The sequence below is a fragment of the Sorex fumeus genome, unplaced genomic scaffold, assembly GCF_029834395.1.
Source record: "Sorex fumeus unplaced genomic scaffold, SorFum_2.1 ptg000006l, whole genome shotgun sequence".
NCBI lineage: Eukaryota > Metazoa > Chordata > Mammalia > Eulipotyphla > Soricidae > Sorex > Sorex fumeus.
In genome coordinates this window covers 11,599,311-11,621,269 of record NW_026606063.1, presented here as the reverse complement: position 1 = coordinate 11,621,269, position 21,959 = coordinate 11,599,311, and the positions used below count along the sequence as shown (strand labels likewise).

Sequence of the window (21,959 nt, the reverse complement as noted above, 5' to 3'; positions counted from 1 at the left end):
TGGTCCCCCAAGCACCGCCAGGAGTAATTCCTGAGTGCAGAGCCAGGACTAACCCCTGTGCATCGCTGGTTGTGACCCAAAAAGAAAAAAAAAATTTTTTTAAATTAACTCACACCAAATAGTAAAGAGCTATTTTATCCGACAGGGAGAGATGAGTATGGGAAGGGGTTCTCTGCATGGGGGAACAATCCTATGCAAAAAGGTAGTGCAGGGCCAGGGAGATGCTCAAAGGCCTGGAGCGCCCGTGGTCTCCCAGCATTGCCCCTTAGGCTTAATAGCATCAGGTGCGCCTTTGGCTGAGCGAAGACCACAGCTTTCAAACTGGGAAAGGAAGCCCTGATCAAAATAACTAGGCACACCTCTATGTACCAGGACGAGAGTTCTTCCTGTTCCCCGCCCCCATCTATCCTTAAACTTTCCACAATGTGCCTCATTAGCAAGATAACTGGAGGGAGGGAGAGAGAATTCATTTCAGATGTTTCTGTTTCAGGGCTAGTAGACGGTGGGGCTTTGCACGGAGGAGCCTGGGTCTTGCCCCGCACTGCATGGCTCCCCGAGCACCACCAGGCTCAACCCAGGACAAAAAGCAAGGATACGGTATACGCCCTGTTGCACCACCAGGTGTGGCCGCAAACACAAAAACAAAATGCTCACAGGCGCCAAAAACACAACAGGTAGGGTGCTTGCCTTGCATGCCGCTGACCCGGGTTCAATCCCTGGCATCCCGCATGGTCCCCGAGCACTACCAGGAGTAATTCTGAGCACAGAACCACGAGTAACCCATGAGCATCACTAGGTGCGGTACAAAAACAAATAAATAATAAATGATTAATCCCTAACAAAAATAAAGGGGGGGCTTAAATATTTCCTGAAAATATTCCTAGCAAGGTTGAGGATGTAGCTTAGTACTGAAGCAATAGTCTTGCATTGTGTGAGGCCTCGAGTTCAATTCCTGACACATACACACGCACATAAAAAAGCCTTTTTTCTAGCAGCTTAGCACATTGAGTTTTTACTCAAGTAACATTTCTAACTTGCCCAACTCTTGCTCACACTGGCAGATTACACTTTCCTTCTGGATCCAGGCCAGCAAGGAGAGAACTGGGCCAGGACAGCACCCCTGGCAGCGGCCCCCTCCAAAGCAACACTAGCACACAGCATTCAGCGGGGGCATCTCCGTCTGCAGTGTGTGGTCCCCAAAGCGGGAGGCCCTGCTTTCTGTCCTAGCACTGTATGATCCTGGACACCAACAAGACCCCAAGCACTGGATGTGGCCCCAAAAGAAACCAAAAAGGGTCCAAATTCTAGAGCTGCTAGGCCATCCTTGATAAAGTTTCCAAAAAGCGAAGTGAGCTACACCAGACAGTACAAAAATGGAATTTACAGCAACCCAGAACCTCAAGTAAGGGGACTCACAATCCTAATCAAGGTTAGGGTGCGTCTCTCACCCAACCCTCTACCGCAGTTCTCGGAGAAACAGAACAAGAGGTTGAGCACATGCTTGCATACTGACCAAGGTTCGATCCCTGCCCTACCCCGCAGCATGACTAGGAGGGATCCCCATCAGAATCGGGAGTAGCACCCCCTGACCAGGCCCCAGTACCACAACGTGTGGCCCAAAATCCTAAAACCAAAGAAAATAATTTACAGTCTATGAAATCAGTAAGACTAACTTCAAAGCTGTCCTACCCGCCTTTGTACGCCTCAAAAAATCCGACTTTCCCCTCACAATTACTAATGGAACAGTTTCTATTGGAAGATCTCAATGATCATAAAATGCATGAAGTGCTCAAAATCTATGTTGTAATGCAATAAAGCTATCGGTGACAAAAACTAAGATCTTACCAAATTATCAAACTCAGCAGAAACAGGGTCTTAAACTGCCTTGAGAAACAGTTCCTCAGCTTCCAAGAGTCTACCTCCCTCCCCACCATCCAAGCAAACACACTCCTCTTCCCTGAACTTATTTTGGGGGGGGTGTTGGTGGAACCCACATCTACTGATGCTCAGGGCTTATTCCTGGCACCCCTGAGCCCTGCCTTCATCCTCAGGGACCCATTCTCCTTGTCTACCTTGGGTATTTAAATTGAATAATTTTGGAGGCAGAGAGAGAAAAAAATGAGCAGGTCCTAAGATGAAAGTGTGTGCTAGCATGTGGCCACAACTCTAGTTCAAAACGCTGGAACTGCATACAGTTACTGCAGGCCCTTCAGGGGTTAAGCCCTGAGCACAGAGCCATGAGTAAGCCCTGAGCACTCCTGGCTAAACCTCAAAACCAAAGAAAAAGCAAGGGGAGGAACAATTTCAGCAGGGAGCTAAGTATTTATTTCCTCATTTATAGCTACTTCAATCCCATCTCCACGGCGAAGCGTGCACTTCTCTGTTTAGACAGGCTACCCCAGGTTTTTGTCTAGAAGAAAATCATCCAAAGCAGAAGACATAACCGAGCAATGCCAGCTTAGAGCTCCTGAACTGCACCTCTCTTTTAGGAGAAAACCCAGCATTTTCTCACTGTGATTAATAGCACCATCACCATAATAGTCACCCCCGAAGTACAATGATTTCTATTTAAAGCTACTGCTGGAAGGTAGATTAAAATACACATTTTCTTTGCAGCCCCTGCTTAGCTGGGGGAGGACGGGGGAGGGGAGGGGAGGGATGCTGCGGGCACTGGAGAACGGCAACTTGACTGAAAGTGATGAAAGTTCTCTCTTCCCTCTCCTGGAATACTGATCCTCTGCCTGCTCTAGCTCTAGGCTCTGCGGCTCGCAGGGAAAGTAAAAGGCACCCCCCTCCCCCCATGCCCTGCCGAGAGGGTTAGCTCCTCAAGGTCACCACTTAGTCCTCGAGTCAGTTACACCCTCACAGCTCTCCAGAAACCACAATGGAAGAGGGAGGGCAGTGGGGAAAATATGCTAAAACACCAGAGGCAGCGCCCACTGGATGGACTGTGGGTGTTATTTTATACTCTCCTAGTATTTTTCTATCTTGCACAAGCATTTTCTTACCCAGAAAAAAAATGCATTTTTTTAAAGCACTCAAATCTTGTCCTTTATGTATTTAGCTTCTGTTGGGTGTGTTTTCCAAGGACTGGACGACAGTATAGCAGGCAGGGTGCTTGTCCTGCATGCAGCCAACTGGGGCTAGATCCCCAGCACCCCATATGGTTCCTCATGCCCTGCCAGGAGTGATACTTTTAACACGGAGGTAGGAGTAAGCCCTGAGCACCAAAAGATGTGGCCAAAAATAAATAAATAAAATCGACAAGATTTACAATGGTACTATCTCCCCTGATCTCTGCTCAAATCCCTTGCCCTATATGGAGAAAGCGAAGGTTTCAGAAAGAATGTTTTCCCCACCCACCAAGAGTACAACCATTGGGTGACGGCCTTCCCTTCACAGTAGCCCTGCCTTCTTCATCTCCACTTGGTCCACTTTTCAAAGAAAAACTTGAGACAAAAATACCTAAAGGGCCAAAGAGATAGTACAGTGAGAGCGATCCCTGGACCCCTGAGCCCCACCCAGAGTAATTCCTGAGGGCAGAGCCAGGAAAAATTCCTGGAGCACTGCCGACTATGTCCCCCCCCAAAAAAAAATTAAAAATTATGTATCAAACTAGTAATACTGGGTTTGGGATGTAGTTCACCCAAGAGAGCACACACCTTTACACGTGCAAAAGTCTAGATTCCATCCCTGACAATGCATGCCCCCTGGCCCCAGCAGCTAGGAGAGGTTCTGGTGGCCCCCAAGCACTAAGCCACGAAGCCAGCACCACAGGTCCATTATGAATGGGAGTCCACCCCTCAAGCCCCCGCACCAAGGGAGTGGCCCATATGAAAACTCAACAGGGTTCTGGAGAGATGGCGGGGGAGGCTACCGACATACACAGACAGTTGTAGCCTCGGGTGAAAGTGGGGGCAGGGGTGGGAGGAGGGAGAGGTGTCACTTTTTTTTATTTTCTTCTTAAAAAGTGCTAGGACGTACGTTTGGGACCCTCTGCCATAGAAGGCGAAGTTTCAGACAGGTCTTGGAGCACCCCATGTGATCCCGCATCCTCAGAAAAAAAACAAATTAAGCAAGTCAAAGGCAGCCAAGGAGTGCAAATCAACCAATCATCATTTGCAAATTCTCCACCAATCAGAGCACCGACTTGCAAACATCAATTCATAAAGTGGTTATAAATGGTAACTACTGGGCTGGAGCGATAGCACAGCAGGTAGGACATTTGCCTTATACTCAGCCGACCTGGGTTCGATTCCTCTGCCCCTCTCAGAGAGCCCAGCAAGCTACTGAAAATATCTCGCCCTCACGGCAAAGCCTGGCAAGCTACCTGTGATGTATTCAATATGCCAAAAACAGTAACAAGTCTCATAGTTTGTCGTGAGACGTTACTGGTGCCCGCTCGAGCAAACTGATGAACAACGGGAGGACAGTACTACAGTGCAGTGCTACTGGTAGTACTCAGGGGACCCTGTGGCCGTGGAGATCAAAGCCAGAAATGTCAACGTTGGAAATGTCTCTACTCTTTACACAGAGCCAGCCACCACGGAAAGTCCTGGGGCATCACTGGGTGTGGCCCACACACACAACAATGGAGATCGGAAAGGCTTGGAGGGAGTCCGTGAGATGGCCCAATGGGCTAAGGTGCCTTAACTGAACCCCCAGCACAAGGTCTCCCACGCACCAAAGAAAGTGACTCTGAGCACTGAGCTTAGAACAGCTCTTGAGAAATACCAGGTGTGGCCCCAAACTTACTTTTTTAAAAAAGGAAAGGACGGGACAATAGTATAGCAGGTAGGGCTCTTGCCTTGCATGCAGCCAACCCAGGTTTGATTCCCAGTACAACACATCACGCCCTGAACGCAGAGCAAGAAGCCCTGAGCACTGCCGGGGGTGGCCCCCCAAAACCAAAAATAGGTTTTTTTAAATAAGAAAGAGGGGGACCTGAGTGATAGTACTGTGAGAATCCCTCCTGGGAGTCTGCCTTGCACGCAGCCGACCTAGGTTCGGTCCTCAGCATCCCTCTGGTCCCCCAAGCCCATCAGGAATGATCCCTGAATGCAGGGTGCACAGGGCCAGAAGTAAAGCCTGAGCACAGCAGAGTGTGGCCAGAAACAAAACGCAAACAAAGTAACAACAATGAAGAAAAAACTGGGGCTATTTGAAAAACAGAGAGCAAGGGGAGGGGACAGAGATGGTACAGGCGGGAAGTCCTGGCACGCTGTAACCCTGGTTCAAACCCTGGCACCACGTGGTCCTCTGAGTACAAACTGGGCACAGTCCCCAGCACCAGCGGGTGTTGCCCCAAAATGAAGGAAGGAAAGAAAAAAAAGGCAAAAGGAAGCTCGACTTTACTTCCTGAATAAAAATGATCTTGCAAGAGGTGTGGCTCGGGTGGTAGCACGCAGGCCTTCGTGTGACTCTGCTCTCCAGAGCACCAAACAAAGCGCGCTGAGGCTGAAGAGACGGCTCAAAAGACCGGTGCGCGATCTAGTATATGCAAACCTGGATTCACCCCCAGCAGCCCATGGGTCCTCGGAGCAGCAGTGAGAGCAAGCCCTGAGCACTGTCTGGTGTGACCGAAAATGCAAAAATAACAGGAATAGAAATTTGTCTGCCCAAATTCATGTCCCGCCTTTGGGCTCCAACCTGACTTCCCCGGCCTTGCCTGTCACTCACAATCCTCAAAGGCAACTCAGCCATGCGTCAAGCTTGCCCTGCACCCCCTGCCTGGAACGCCCTCACCTACGGCACAGGTACATGTTATTTTTTGCTGCTGGCTTGGTGGCTTTTTTCATGCTGAAGATCAAACCCAAGGTCTTCCGTGTACAAGGCATCAGTTCCACCACTGAGTCACATTTCCATCTATGGGTGTGTTTCTGTTATCTGTAAATACCCTTGTCCAGGACTTCTTAAACTTTCCACTAATGGGCTGGGGAGATAGGGCAGTAGGTGGGGCGCTTGCCTTGTAGGCAGCTAACCCGGGTTCACGCATAGGATCCCCAAAGCCCCGCCAGGAGTGATCCCAGAGGACAGCAGCTAAAAGGGGGGGGGGGCACAAACCTTTCCACTAGCAACCCCTCTTCTGATAATCTTTACAACCCCAGCTACACAGGCATATATAAAGTTTACGCATATATAAAGTTTACAAATCAATACTGATGGTAATAAATCATAAGGAAACATATTTAAAGAAGAACCCCACCTTCACTTAGAGAATAATTTCAGATGATCGGCTCTAGACAAACCGCCACCAAACTTGAAATTTACCATCACCTTCCTGATGATATTCAGGCCCAACCAAATATACTGTGAGTAGTTTTAGTATGAACTTAAGACAACACAAAGTTAACTATCGCCAAGATGTCAGGATTCTGAGTATGGGCTAAGGGAGTCCTCTGCAAAGAGTGGGTATCTGGGTATCTGTCAGCAGGCATGGGAGTTAATGTGAGGCTCTGGGGTCTCTCCCAGCTTACTGGTTGGCAGGCTTCAGCCCCTTCTGTTTCCTCATTGGCTCTCAGCAGGAGTCCTCGCTCCCAGGGGCCACCTGCCATTCCCTGCCACATGGCCGCCTCACAGGCACTTCCAGGGCTAGGCAACAAAGAGGGAGTCTGTGCAGAGTCTCCTGAAGCAGGAAATGTATCTTTCAGTGGGTTCCTAAACTTGATCAACTGGTGCCCCTGAAGCTAAAGATTCTTAACTGTCTCAAACTTACTTAGCTGCTAAGAAACAGTAACTTTGCCATATTCAATTTTTTCCATTCAAAAACAAACTTCTCTACTTTTTTTCAGTATGCTGATGTGCTTACAATATATTGGCACTATACAAGTTTTCCATACCTTTTCACTTAATCCCCTGGAGTTTGATTGTTTGGGTGCCAGGGATCAAACCCTGAGTCTCAAACCCAATGCATGCACTCTACCACAGAGCCACGCATGTAATTTCTATGACTGTCTCTGTTTTAAAGCTGGGGAAATGGAGAAAGCTTACACGATCTAAATACACACAACATCAAGTTGTAGTCCGTGGCAGAAACGCAGAATCTGGCAATACGGCAAACCTAGTGAATAAAAATCAGTACTATCACAACTCTCTAGATAACTAACACAGAATTATGTCTGGCCCCAAGCAGCACAGTTGTGGTCCAACCAGTGCCCTTGAAAATGTTACATCAAGGGGACAACAAACAAGTGTGCCAACAAATTATGTGCAAACGGCGGGGAGCCAAAGGCTTTGGGGTCTCTAAGAGAGACTATACAGAAGGTAGGGCGTTCACCTTACATGTGAATGGGTTCAATCCCCGGCACGCCAATGGGTCCCCTGAGCATTGCCAGGACTAACTCCTGAGTGACCCAAAAACAAAGTATGTGCAAATTGCTTGTGCAGATTATGTTAATAACTTGTCCAGGGAGAAAGGATATAGAGGACAAGAGCTTACCTGGAAAGCGGCCAAGCAGGGTTCAAACCCCAGTGCCCTACATGCTTCCCTGAGCCCTGTCGGGAACATCTCTGAGTGCAGAGCCAGGAGTAAGTCCTGACCACTGCCAGGGTTGGCCAAATAACAAAACAGAAAAATCAACCTGTCCAGCAATATACAGTGGCGGCGGACTGAGTCGAATTCAAGTTATCACCGAATTGTGACTGGAAACAACCCCAAGCCAGCCTGGTTCGTTCCACGTATGTTGCTGGAACACAGAGCCAAGAGTGAGCCCTGAGCAGTCTGGAACAGCTTCTAAACACTAGCAGGGACAGCCCAGGAAATGGCGAGACAAAACTGCTCCTATTTGTCCCATCATTATCTTTCACGGGTAATTGTATCAAAATTGTTTATCCAGGGGCCAGAGACAGTGCAGTGGCCGCCTTGCACATGGTCAACTCAGGTTGGTCCCCGGTATCTCACCTGGTCCCCTGAACCCGCAGGAGTGATTTCTGAGTGCAAAGCCAGGAGTAACCCCTGAGTAACCCCTGGGGCTGTGAGTGGGCCCAAAACAACAAAAATTTTTTCTTCCAGTGGTGGAAGGGTGGTGGGACACTGAAACACTACTATTAACAGAATTTTTTCTTTAACAGTATTTACAGTAAAGCACAATGCCTATTTTAATGTTCCTGTGATCTTTATCTTATAATTTCATCCCTTTTTATATTTCCACACATTATATCACCAGATACACAATTCCAAGGAAAAGCCCTTTCTACCACACTGTAGCACTGTCCTCCCGCTGTTCATTGATTTGCTCGAGCGGGCCCATCGAGTAATGTCTCCATTGTGAGACTTTGTTGTTACTGTGTTTGGCATATCGAATACGTCACAGGTAGCTTGCCAGGCTTTGCCATGTGGGCGAGATACTCTCGGTAGCTTGCCGGGCTCTCTGAGAGGGGCGGAGAAATCAAACTCGGGTTGGCCAGATCGGCCGCATGCAATAGGGCAATAACCTCTTAAAGTTACAATATCTGTCAAAAATGGGCTGGAGAGAGAGCACTGGAGACAGGCAGGGCGAGTTCGATGCCTGGCACCCTCTATGACCCCCTGAGCACTACCAGGAGTAATCCCTAAGCAGAGAGCCAGAAGGAACCCCTGAATATGGCTGGATGGGGTCATCACTACCACCCCCAAAGATTCGTTCAGAACTGCTTCAAATCATACAGGAAAACTGAATAGGGGAGGAGGGGGAATTATACAAGAAACTAAATAGCATTGCTTCAAAATTTTATTACCACTTAGAAATACATCACTAACCCTTCATTTGGGCTGGAGCGATAGCACAGTGGTAGGGCGGTTGCCTTGCGCGAAGCCAGCCCAGCTGAACCAGGTTCGACTCCTCTGCCCCTCTCAGAGAGCCCGGCAAGCTACCAAGAGTATCTCGCCCGCACGGCAAAGTCTGGCAAGTTCCCCATGACATATTCAATATGCCAAACACAGTAACAACAAGTCTCACAATGGAGACGTTACTGGGCCCGCTCGAGGAAATCGATGAACAACGGGAGGACAGTGACAGTGACAACCCTTCATTTACATCACGTTCGAGCACTTCATTCACATCATTAGCCCCTTATCAAAACTAAGTTTCTTCTTTTGAAACTAAATATTGCTAAATCAGCTCCTGAATAATTCAGAAATGGTGATTCAAAGACTCAAAATGATTTGGGGCAACCCAAACTAAAGAGTCCGATGAAAGGTATTGACTGCTAAGTGCCAGCAGACAAAAGAATTTTCACAGGAAGTCTTATTTATAACATAAAGTTCACCAAAAAGATTAATCAAGTTACACAGAGCACTGTGACAAGGTTTACTTGTTACTGAAGCTCAGGGCTAAGTACATGTAAGTCAACTGATCCATTTTCGCTTTATCACGCAAGGTCTAAACAAAGAATCATAGACATTTCCCAATTTTTTTCAACATTTACTCCAAAAAAAAAAATCTTTGGGGGCTAGAGCAATAGCACAGCAGGCAGGGTGTTTGCCTTGCAAGCAGCCGACCTGGGTTCAATTTCCAGCATCCCATATGGTCCTCTGAGCACTTCCAGGGGTAATTCCTGAGTGCAGAGCCAGGAGTAACTCCTGTGCATCACTGGGTGTGACCCATAAAGGAAAAAAAAAAAAATCTTTGGAGGGACCCAAGAGTAGCTCAGTGATGGACTGCCTGCCTGACAGGCACACACGCGGCTGTCAAGGTACAAAGGCCATTGTGAGATGACCAGATCTGTTTTCTGGGATCCCCAGCACCACCACAAAGCGTGAGCTCTGAGGCCAGACAGACAGAAGTTCAGTTCTTGTACGCAGCCAACCCTAATCTGATCTGAACACCACCATTGTGGTCCAGCTTCCACCCTACAAAAAGGAACATCAAGGACTTGTGCAAACAAGTGTGCCACCCACGGTGAGTGCTGCAACCCAACTAGGTGCCAGCACCACAACTCAACATGTGCAATCCCTGGTCAGCCCGTATGTGATCCCAGGAGAGCAACGCAACCAAGTGCGTGGCCTCTTCCTGCCATCTGCAATAACACAGAAGGAAGTGGAAACTTCTTTTAAACTGTGACGGGCCTTGAGGGGCAAATACCTCCAAAGAGTCTTAAGATAATTTTCTTTAAAAGCAAGCAATACTCCATCAATTTTCCTCGCAAGCAATTTTGAATCTATTGCTTTAAATTGTACTCTCAAAGAGAGATGTCTTCTATAATATTTCTTTTTCTTTTTGTTGGTTTTTGAGTGACACCCTGCAAGGCTCAGGGATCATTGCCTGGTGGTGCTCAGGCCCGTGTGGTATGCGGGTTATAGAACCCAGGGAGACCACATGCAAGGCATTTGCCTTTCCCACTATACTATCTGTAATTTTTGAACTGTCATAACAGGCCTGGGGAGATGAGTCAAAGGAATGGAACACAAGTCTTTTATGTGGGATATTTGGGTTCAATCCCCAACACATAATGGAACGTCACCCCACAACCAAGCACCAATGAAAGCAGCCCCCAAGCACTGCCAGTGTGGCCCAAACACCAAAATGAAAGGTGATGCATGAGACCCAGTGTCCACCCTCACGCGTAGGCACATGTGCACACACACTCTCTCACAGAGGGTCAAGGCTGTGGCTCAGTGACAGCACTGCACATGAGAGGCTCTGGGCCAATCCCTAGATGGGGAAAAAACTGAAAGGGGGGGAAAAAAAAAGGACCAGCACTCATGTGGCAAAACATTAAAACTTTGCAGGACAGAAGCATTCAAAAAAATAATAATCCCTGAGGCTGGAGCGATAGCACAGCGGGTAGGGCATTTGCCTTGCACGCAGACAACATGGCCGACCCAGGTTCGATTCCCAGCATCCCATATGGTCCCCCGAGCACCACCAGGAGTGATTCCTGACTGCATGAGCCAGGAGTAACCCCTGAGCATCGCAGGGTGTGACCCAAAGAGCAAAAAAATAAATAAATAAATTTTTAAAAATAAAAAATAATAATCTCTGTCCTCAAGGAGCATAGTAATATTGATACGGTAAATCTCTGCTGTTCAAGGTAGAATACCTACTTGTTTTGGGAAAACATACCTTCAGGACTAAAATGTTTACTTTGGGGTCACATCCAAGAGTGCTCTGGGATCATTCAGTGCTGCACCCTGCCCAGATATTATTTAAAAGATTTTAATTTACAGGGTCCAGACAGATAGTACAGGGGGTAGGGCATTTGCCTTGCACACAGCCAACCTGTGCTCAATCCTCGACAAACCATTCAGTCCTCGACAAACCATTCAGTCCCCCGATGCCCTCCAGGAGTAATTCCTCCGTGCAGAGCCAGGAGTGACCCCTGAGCCTCTCCAGGTGTGGCTCCAAAACAAAAACAAAATATTTAACTTATAGTCTTTGCTGGGCTGGAGCGATAGCACAGCGGTAGGGCATCTGCCTTGCACGCAGCCAACATGGCCGACCCGAGTTCGATTCCTCCGCCCCTCTCGGAGAGCCCGGCAAGCTACCGAGAGTATCTCGCCCGCACGGCAGAGCCTGGCAAGCTCCCCGTGACGTATTCGATCTGCCAGACACAGTAACAACAAAGTCTCCAATGGAGACGTTACTGGGCCCGATCGAGCACATCGACGATCAACGGGAGGGCCTTTACCTTTACCTTTATAGTGTTTGGTAAGGAAAAGATCTAACTCAGTGGGTTTTGCAAACACTTCACAGAGGAGAGTTCCGGGTTCAATCTGTGTCCCACCCCAGCAAGCAGAGCAGAGCCGCCGCCAACCCTGGGTGCGGCTTAAGTAAATAAAACTTCAACTGAAGTTTATAAATGGACACATACGTGTGTGCACATAAACAATGTACATGCATACACAGTTATGCCCACAAACATGTTAGAAAAGGAAAAGTCCAGGGTCAGAGAGAGAATACAGCAGGAAAGAAACTGCCTTGAACGCAGTCCAAGAGAAAGCTCTGAGCACTGTAAGGCGTCACCACCCCTCCTCACACCCCCCCACCATCACACACACACACACACACACACACACAGAAGAGGCAAAACCTGTAGGGGATTTTTGGTTTGGGGAGGCCACACCCAGTGGTGCTGAGGAGCTGCTCCTAATTCAGTGCTCAAGAAATACATGCACTGACTGAGGCCATGCACCCAGCCCCTAAGTTCCAGTTCCTCAAGGAGGGAATTTGGGAGGAGGCGGTTGGGGAGTGTTCTGGGAAATACCTGTCAGTGCTCCGGCCCTGTGATTCAGGAATCACTCCCAGCTGTGCTCTGGGAACTACAAGGGAAACCAAGGAACTGAACTGGGGTCAACCATATTCAAGGCAAACATCTCGCCCTTGTTATTATCTCCCGATGCCAGAACCAACTTTAAAATGATCATCCTAAAAAGATGGTCTTCTAAGAAAAACATTACCAAGAAAAAGGCAGGGCTAGATAGCACAAGAAAGGGTTAAGGGTTAAGGGTTAAGGTACAGGTCACACCTGTCTTGCCTTACACCCCGCCCGCCCAGTTCAATCCCTGACTGGGTACTGGTCTCCCAAACTCTGGTAGGAGTGACTCGAACAGAGAGACCCAGCAGTAAGCCCTGGACAGCACAGCAGACAGCCCAAAGGTCAAAATAATAATAATAATAATAATGAGCCCATACAACAGAAATTTAATTAAAATTGTTTTTCATTGTAAGAGCTCTAAAATTTTATATCCAATACTGTTCCAAAACAACGCGGAAAATGTGATAAATCCAACTGGGCTAAAAATACTAAATCACACAATACTATAAGCAGAAAGGACTGGCCGCAAAGTGAAGAGACACTGGACTAGAGGGACATTTGTAAAAAGCCGGGGCCTTTTGTACTAGGGACAAAGATAGCAGGCTTAGGCAAACCTTGCTGATCCCTTCCCCAGTCATGTCTTCCACACACTGGCCGCCTTCCAGGCTGCTTTGTAGTGAAAACATAACGCCCTTTCACCGACAGCAAAATTGCACAGAGTCTAGGAGACAGAGTCTGTGCATGAGGCCACAGCAAGGACTTTTGCAAATCAGAGGTTATTTTCTGTTCCTGCCAGAATTCTAGGCCATGTCTTTCATTAGAAAATTTTAATGTGGGTTCAAAAGAGACTTTAATTTTTTTCCCTTTAATAAGTAGGTTTTAAAACAAAATAGTATTAAAACCAGGTAGAAAGATAAGCTAAAACAGAATACAAATTCAAGAAGCACGGGGTCAGAGGGATAGTGCAGCGGGTAGGGAGACTGCCTTGCACACTGGGGCCCAATCCCCGGCACCCCACACGGTCCCCCAAGCCCGCCAGGAGTGAGCCCTGAGCACTGCTGAGTGTGGGCCCAAAACAAAATGCAGGGAAAAAGATCAACCAAGGGGTTACATCAAAACCATCTACTACCAAAAACATTACAGAGAAATTTCAAAAATGCACCAAATATATCACAATCCTGTATCAATTAGACTACAAGAAAGCTGAAGTAAAAATGAATTAAAATGCTAAGTTTATGTTTTAAAAATACGGATGATTCCTGCCTACCTAGGGTGGGAGATCAATATTGGATGGAGCAGTTTCTCAACTTTTAAGCCATAAAACTTCAATTCTGTTTCGGTTTGGTTTTAGCTTAAGGCCATACCTGGAACGTTACTGATGACTTTGTTGAGGATTGCTCCTGGAGGTGCTGCATGACTGTACGAGGTCATGGGGACTGAGAGTTGGCAGCATGCAAGGAAGTACCCCTGTACTGTCGCTCCAATACTGGGGTCACATCCACTGATACTCGGTGGAGGGATGCAGGATGCGGTGTGCAGCCTAGAGGGTTGGTGCTGAAAGCAGTACTTGATGGGAGGGAGACGGGGGTGGGGGGGGCTGAGGCGTCTGGGATGGAACTCAGGGTGTCTCACATGATAAACATGTGTTCTACCACTTGAGCTATCTCCATGCACTAATTTTGCATATTTTCCACAACATAAGTTTTGTCCAGTTTTTTCTGTTTTGTTCTGGGGCCACGCCCGGCTGTGCTCAGGGCTTAGCCTTGGCAGAGCTCCGGAGATCACATGGAGTATTAGGGATTGAGCCCAGGTCAGCCCAAGCACCTTCCCCATTGTATTTCTAGCCTCACAGCTTTATTTTTTCTACCCTGCATTATTAAAAATATATTTATTTGTTGGGGCTGGAGCGATAGCACAGCGGGTAGGGCGTTTGTTTGCCTTGCACGCGGCCGACCCGGGTTCGATTCCCAGCATCCCATATGGTCCCCTGAGCACCGCCAGGAGTCATTTCTGAGTGCATGAGCCAGGAGTAACCCCTGTGCATCATCGGGTGTGACCAAAAAAGCAAATATACATACACACACACACACACACATCTGTCAAACGTATTTTTCCAAAATGTACATTCTCATAGAGATTCTGATACAAATACAATACAAAAAGACTTAAAATACTCTGGCCTGGTAAATATATTCAAGGGGACATAACTACACTTAGTCATACCCTAGTCGTATAATTGAAAAAAAAATTCCTCACGGTTGGAGCCAAAGAGAATGCAGAGGGTAGGGTACTTGCCTGGCATATGGCTGACACCGGATCAATGCCGGCCACGCCATACGGTCCCCCACGCAATGCCAGGAGTGATCCCTGAGCACTGAGCCAGGAGTTGGGAGTCCTGAGCACCACCAGCTGTGGCCCAAGAAAACAAAATTAAAAAGCCTCCAGGTTTTCTTCAGCTGGTAGCTAATGTGCTGAAGCTCCAGCCCCGACTCCTGAGCTCAGTCCGACTACACACCTGACTTACCTCAGGCATTTTACTTCCTAACAGGACCCAAGGCGTCTCTAGTGGACAGTCTGTGCGGTGTGGAGTGCCTCTGTCCCTCCCACTAACAATCACAAACTTCTCTTTCTAGGAGCTGGAGCGATCGTGCAGCTGGGAGGGCGTTTGCCTTGAACATGGTCAACCTGGGTTCGATCCTAGATCCCACATGGTCCACTGAACACTGTCAGTAGTAACCCCTGAGCACTGCCGGGTGTGATTCCTGCCCCCACCCCCGCCTCCCCAAAAAACAAACTTGTCTTTCTAGGCAACTTTCTCCTTTTAAGTGCTTGAATGAAGAGAGGACAGTCAAAAGGAAAACAGGATCGGCAAGACTGGACTATTTCGAAAGTTCTGCTTGCAAAAAAAGACTGAATTCCTCAGGGATGTCATCAGCTACTTGGACAACTCAAAAGCTCTTTTTTTCCTTTGTAGTGAACCCGCCTAGTTTTGAACCTAGTGCGAATATCAACTTAAGGCATTAAATTGTATTTCTGTTTCTGGTGCTGGGGATCAATCCATGCATACATGCTTGACAAGTGCTCCATCGCTGACCTGCGCTTCTGGCACCACAATTTTCCCCCTCTCTGGAATGCGGGTTTGGGTCACACCTGGAGGTGCTGTGGGGGTCACTCCCTGTAGGGCTTGGAATAATTATGGGGTGTCAAAAATCTAGCTAGTGTCAGCCACAAGCAGGGCAACAGCCTGAACCTCTGTACTCTCCAGCCCTCCCCAAATTTTCCATTTAAACTGCACCAAATACCATCCATTACAGGTCTCCCATCGAAATCATTTCACCACAACCACCTGAAGTTTCATTTCTTTTTCTTTCCTTTTTTTTGGGGGGGTGGAGGGCTATTGGGGCCACACCCAGCGATGCTCAGGGGTTCTGCATTCAGGAATTACTCTTGGTGATGCTCAGGGAACAATATGGGATGCCGGGGATCAAACCCAGGTTGGCCGTGTGCAAGGCCCTACCTGCTATATTATAGCTCTGGACCCCAAGCTTCACCGATTTCCTATGGGGCTTTTGGGTCACTCGTGGCGGTGCTCAGGGAACCACATGTGGTATCGGGGATTGAAAAGGGATGGACTGCATGCAGAGCAAGCACCAAATCCCCTAGACTATTTCTCCAGCTCCGCAGCTTCAGCTTCAAAACATGAGATTGTTGGGCTGGGGTAAAAGGTAAAAGGTAAAGGCCCTCCCGTTGATCGTCGATTTGCTCGAGCGGGCCCAGTAACGTCTCCATTGGAGACTTTGTTGTTACTGTGTCTGGCATATGGAATACTCTCGGTAGCTTGCCGGGCTCTCCGAGAGGGGCGGAGGAATCGAACTCGGGTCGGCCATGTTGGCCGCTTGTAAGGCGAATGCCCTACCCGCTGTGCTATCGCTCCAGCTGGGGAGATGATTCAAATAGATGACGGCGCGCTTTGCATACAGAAGCTCTAAGCTAAACTCCTGGCAGAGCATGATCCTCCCTGAGCACTGATCCCAAGCCCAGAAGCCAAAATTATAGACCGTTAACACCGAAATGCTAAAGACTTGAATAAAGGGGCTGGGGCAGTAGGAAGGTGAGTAGGGAGTTTGCCTTGCACATGGCAGATCTGAGTTCGATCCCTGGCATCCCATGAGATCCCCTGAGCACTGACTGGAGTAATTCCTGAACACAGAGCCAGGAGTGACCCCTGAGTATCGCTGAGTATGACCCCCCCCCCAAAAAAATAAAAGACTTGACTACTGGGACTGTAATAAGAGTACAGTTGGTAGGTAAGGCACTTGCCTTGCACACAGCTGACCCAGCTTCAATCCCCAGCACCCCATATGGTCGATATATCTCACCAAGCTGGGCTGGAGCGACAGCACAGCGGTAGGGCGTTTGCCTTGCACGCAGCCAACATGGCCGACCCGAGTTCGATTCCTCCGCCCCTCTCGGACAGCCCAGCAAGCTACCGAGAGTATCTCGCCCGCACGGCAGAGCCTGGCAAGCTCCCTGTGACGTATTCGATATGCCAGACACAGTAACAACAAAGTCTCCAATGGAGACGTTACTGGGCCCGCTCGTGCAAATCAATGAACAACGGGAGGGCCTTTACCTTTACCTTTATCTCACCAAGAGTGAACCCTGAGCACAGAGCCAAGAGTAACTCCTAAACACTGCCAGGTGTGACCCCAAAAACAAACAATAACAATAAAACCATAATGCTGCAACAGAAAGTAGAACACTTAAAGCACTTGCCTTGCATTAGGACTACACAGGTCAATCCCCCACATCGCATAAGGGCTCCTGCCAGGAATGACCCCTGAGCAGAGTCAAGAGTAACCCGTGAACACTGCCAGGGGTGTCTCCCTCCCACCAAAAAAAAAAAAAAAAAAACAAAAAAAAAACACCAACCCTTGAGGGACTGGAGCGTTAGTACAGGGGGTAGGGCATTTGCCTTGCACGTGGCTGACCCAGGTTCGATTCCCAGCATCCCATATAGTCCCCTGAACACCGCCAGGAGTAATTCCCGAGTGCGGAGCCAGGAGTAACCCCTGTGCATCGCTGGGTATGACCCAAAGAGAAAAAAAACAAAAACCTTGAATAATCTGCTTGACAACTTGTGAATTTCTGCAGGTCCAATATCAGATCAGAAGGAAGACAGTCTACTAAGTTTACTTGAATTTCAATTCCATTATCATGTTCTCTGCTCTCCTCAGTTATTAGGTTCAGTCTGTCCTCTATAATTAAAACAATCTTTCGGCACAATTTTACCTTTTTTTTTTTGACTTTTTGAGTCACACCCAGCGGTGCACAGAAGTTACTCCTGGTTCGTGCACTCAGGAATTACTCCTGGTGGTGCTCAGGGGACCATATGGGATGCTGGGAATCGAACCCCGGTCGGCCGCGTGCAAGGTAAACATCCTACCTGCTGTGCTACTGCTCCAGCCCCACAATTTTACTTTTATAGATTAACTATAAAGTTTACCCTTTTTCATATATTCGCAGTAAGGTCAGAAATGCAGCTCAGGGGTATGGCCCTCACCTTGTATATGAATGGCCCTGAGTTCAACCCATCCCCTACCCCACCCCCACAAAATTCAAATCCAAATACTAATAATAATCTAATATTCAATCTATGTAATGTTCATACCGTTATATCCCATACATTTTAGACTATATATGTATATGACATTTTATCAGCTACAATATTGTAGGTCAGTAATACAAGTCCCTTTCTCATAATCTGGGAGGCCACACCCAGCAAGACAGGCCGGCCCTGAGGGGAGGTGGGGGGTGCAGCTCAGCTCTGGGAGGGCCACTCTGGATTGTATAAGAACTATCTCCTCAGCCTAATGATGTTCCTTAGAACAGGACAGCTCTGCAATAAAAGCACCAAGAACACAATGAACTTGAAGCAGATATTGCCTGTATTCATAAATAATTTTATTTCCTTGTCGACATAAAGTCAGATATTCTAGGAATATAGGAGATCTCCTCCTAGTCCTCATAATTTTCTAAATACAGGCTCCATTATGGACAGGACACAAAGTTACTTCCATTTTTGAAAAAACACTTTTTTCTATTTTTCTCACGTGGTGCCAGGGACCAAATCCAGAGGCTCACACATTCAAAGCAAGTATTCTACCAGATTCACACCCCCGACCCGAACTCACAGGTTTCCTGATCTCACTATAGCTATACTGGAGGCTGAAATATTCAAGCTTTACTTTTGTTTTCACTCTGCCTACACTTCTCTGTCCTCCCACAAACACAAACCCTTTGAACGCAGAGGTTTAGTTTAATTCCTCACTTTACAGCTGAGGAGATAAGCCAACTGACACCTGAAAAACATTAGTTCACCACTGTCTCTTTTTATCTTTTTGGTTTGGAGGGCACACCTGGCAGTGCTCTGGGCTACTCCTGACTCAGAACTCAGGGGACTATGTCATGCCAGAGATTAAAAGCCCGGCTTCGGGCTGAAGCAATAGCACAGAAGGTAGGGCGTGGGCATTGGCTTTGCATGCGGCTGACCAGGGTTCGATTCCCAGCATCCCATATGGTACCCCAAGCACCACCAGTAGTTCCTGACTGCATGAGCCAAGAGTAACCCCTGTGCATGGCCAGGTGTGACCCAAAAAGGGGAAAAAAAAAAAACAACCCTGCTTCACACACACAAAACATGCGCTCCAGGGCCAGAGAGCTAGTTCAGCGTGTAAGTGACTTGCCTTGCACGCAGTGGATCCTAGCTTACCCACAGTACCACATACTGCCCTCCAGAGCCCCAACAGGAGTGACCCCTGAGTACAACAAGGAGTAAGCCCTGAGTACGTGAGCTCTAAGCACCACACTGTATGGGTATGGCCCTAAAACTAATCAAAAAAAAAAAAATCCTAAATATATAGGCCACAGCTGAGCTCTGTTTGGTCCTGTCACTATTCTCTTTTACAATTTTTACTTAGGGGCTGGAACAATAGCACAGTAGGTAAGGCGTTTGCCTTGCACATGGCCGACCTGGGTTCGATTCCCAGCATCCCATATGGTCCCCTGAGCACCGCCAGGAGTAACTCCTGAGTGCAGAGCCAGGAGTAACCCCTGTGCATCGCCAGATGTGACCAAAAAAAAAAAAAAAAAATTAAAATCTAACAGACTTCTTTCAGGAAAATGAAGATGCCAATATATATTCATCAAGTAGAACAAAGAAAAGTCTATGAAGGAGCAGTCAGCCCACCACCAAAACAATGGTTTCTTGAAAGTTTTTTGGTTTGTTTGGGTTTGGGGTCACCCTGATGGATGTTCAGGGGTTACTCCTGGTTCTGCGCTCAGGAATCACTCCCGGCGGTACTTAGGAATTTGAACATAAGGGGTGTAGGGAATGAATCGGGTAGGGCACGTTCAGGGGAAGCACCTTACTTGCAGTTCTCTCTGGGGCCACAATTCCTCGAGTTTTATTAATTAGAAGGCAAGGATAGAAATCAATATAAAAATGTAAGTAGCAATATAAAATAAAACGTGCCTTTATTTATTCGCCAACTTTTGCACATTTCCAACTGAAACAGAAATACAAGTTTAGGACTCATCCAACCTAATGGCATCATGTTTACACAACAAAAGCACAAGATTTACAAAACAAATGCAGGAGATTGCATAAACAGTAGGACTCAGATTTGCAGAATAAATTTTAAAAAGACCAGATGGCAATAAACCAAAACGTTAACAGACACAGAGCTCTACAGAGGGATTTCTTTTTCAAGTTTCCAATTTTCTCACAATGAACTTTTACGTCTCTATTCTGGGAAAAAAACAAAAACTCATTTGTAAAGAAACCATGTAACATACATTAAAGGCTTCCTGACAAGTGCGCTCCACGTACAAATATAAGTGACATTATCCAATATTCAAGATGCCTTCGGATTTAAAGCCCTGCAAACACAGGACCCTAAGTTGACTTTCCCCTAACTCTTTTCTACAGACACGTCGGCTCTTTCCCCGCATCAATCAACTCTAGAGCCGGTTATTTTAAACCTACCTCGACATCTCGTTGAACAAAAATCACTTTTCTTTTTTTTTTTTTAAATGACGGTACCCCACCCACCACCACCACCGCCACCGCCGCCTAATTACAACTTGGCTACGATGTTCACCAACATCGCTGCAACAACGGACACAAGTCAAGGCCGGGGAGAACTACACGTCCCACCATGCATTGCAGCCGTGTTCGGAGTAGGTCTCTACGGAAACAGAAAAAAAAAATTCTCCAAGTCCCACCTGTTACTTCGTTTCTAAACACCTCCGGCACTCGCAGCTCCGGCCGGCAAGCAAACAAAAACAAGCGCGGCGTGAGCCCGAGCGGGCGGCGGCGGCGGCGGCGGGCGCGCGGGGCGGCGGGGGCCCGGGGCCAGCCGCGTGTCTTGCCCGGAGCGGCGCGACCGACGCTCCCGAGCCCCGGCGCGCCCCGCTCCGTTCCGGGGCCGGCGGCACGCACCCGCCGCGCCCGGCGCACCCGACGGGGTGGGCGGTGGGAGGGGGAAAAAGCCCTCCGGCCGCTCGGAAGCCGCCGGCCCCGCGCCCCGCCGCCGGCTGCCGGGGTCCCGGGTGCGAGCGGCGGCTACAAAACCCCGCGGCGCGGGCTGCTGCTCGCCGACGCCGCCCGAGCCGCTCCCGCCGGCGCCGCCTCCATCGCCGCCGGCACCGCCGCCCCGACACCAACCGCCGCGCGCGCGTGCTCCGGGGGCCCCGGGAGCCGGGTCGCCGCGCCGGTGACCTCCGTCCCCCGGCGCGCGGCGGGCGCCGACACGTCGCAGCCCCAGCCCGGGCTCTTCCCCCAGCCCGCCCCGCGCCCCCTCGCCCTTACCGTCTTGGCGGCCTCCGCCCAGGTCCTGCCCTTCTTCCTACGGCCCTTTTCCCTCATGTCGGGTCTTGAACGGACTGGGAGGCTCCCGTGTCCGGGCTCCGGCCGCCCTCCCTCGGCTGCGCGCTGCCCTGCGCGGCTTTTCCCGCGGCGCCGGGAGAGAGGTGGGAGAAAGGGGAAGTCGGGCCGGAGGAGCGCCCGAGCGGAGGAAGCGGCGGGGGCGGCGCGCGCGGGGCGGGGGGGGGGGCTACGGCGCGGCCGGTCCTCCTGCTGCCGTTGCCACTGCTGCCGCCGCTGCCATATTGGGTTCTTACTGTACAGGCAGCCGCTCCGGTCATGTGACCGCTCCCGCGCGGCCGTCACTACTGTACGCAGCCGGCCGCGCGAGCGAGCGCGCGCGCGCCCCCCGCCTCCCGCGCGGGGCTGGTGGGAGAGCGCGCGCGCGCCCGCCCCGCCGGGCCCGCCCCCGCCCTTCCGCTCGCTCGCCCGCCGCGCCCACTCGAGCGCATGCGCGCCCGGGTGGGGCTGGCTCTCCGGCGTGCGGGGCGGGGCGCCGGCGGAAGCGGAAGTCGCACGCTCCCGGAAGGCTCCTGGAGCGCACCCGCGCCGCGTGCCGGGGCTCCCGAGTTGGGCGCCTCGCGCCTTTTCTCGGAGCTTCGCAGGCGTGCGTTCGTATCTGTCCGTGCTCCTTTGGACTGCGGTGGTCTTTTTGGGTTGGCTTTTTGGTTTTTTTTTTAGTTTGGGGGCCGCCCCGGGCGGTGCTCACGGATGACTCCTGGTTCTCCACTGCGGGGTACCCTGGGCTTGCTAGGGAGCGGAGGGAAACCGAGACGCTGTGGGGTGTCGGGGATCAAAC

The 21,959-nt window shown here is 49.4% G+C and overlaps 1 protein-coding gene across 2 annotated transcripts in view; it reads right to left on the bottom strand.

Annotated features, from left to right (window-relative positions):
- ASXL2 (ASXL transcriptional regulator 2) overlaps positions 1 to 21,549 on the bottom strand; it is a 103,031-nt gene extending 81,482 nt beyond the window's left edge. For both annotated transcript variants that reach the window (XM_056124580.1, XM_056124588.1), the window contains exon 1: positions 21,107 to 21,549. In XM_056124580.1, the coding sequence (XP_055980555.1) occupies positions 21,107 to 21,163 (57 nt within the window). In that variant the 5' untranslated portion in view covers positions 21,164 to 21,549. The remainder of the gene's footprint in view (positions 1 to 21,106) is intronic.
- Between the last annotated feature and the right edge of the window lie 410 nt (positions 21,550 to 21,959).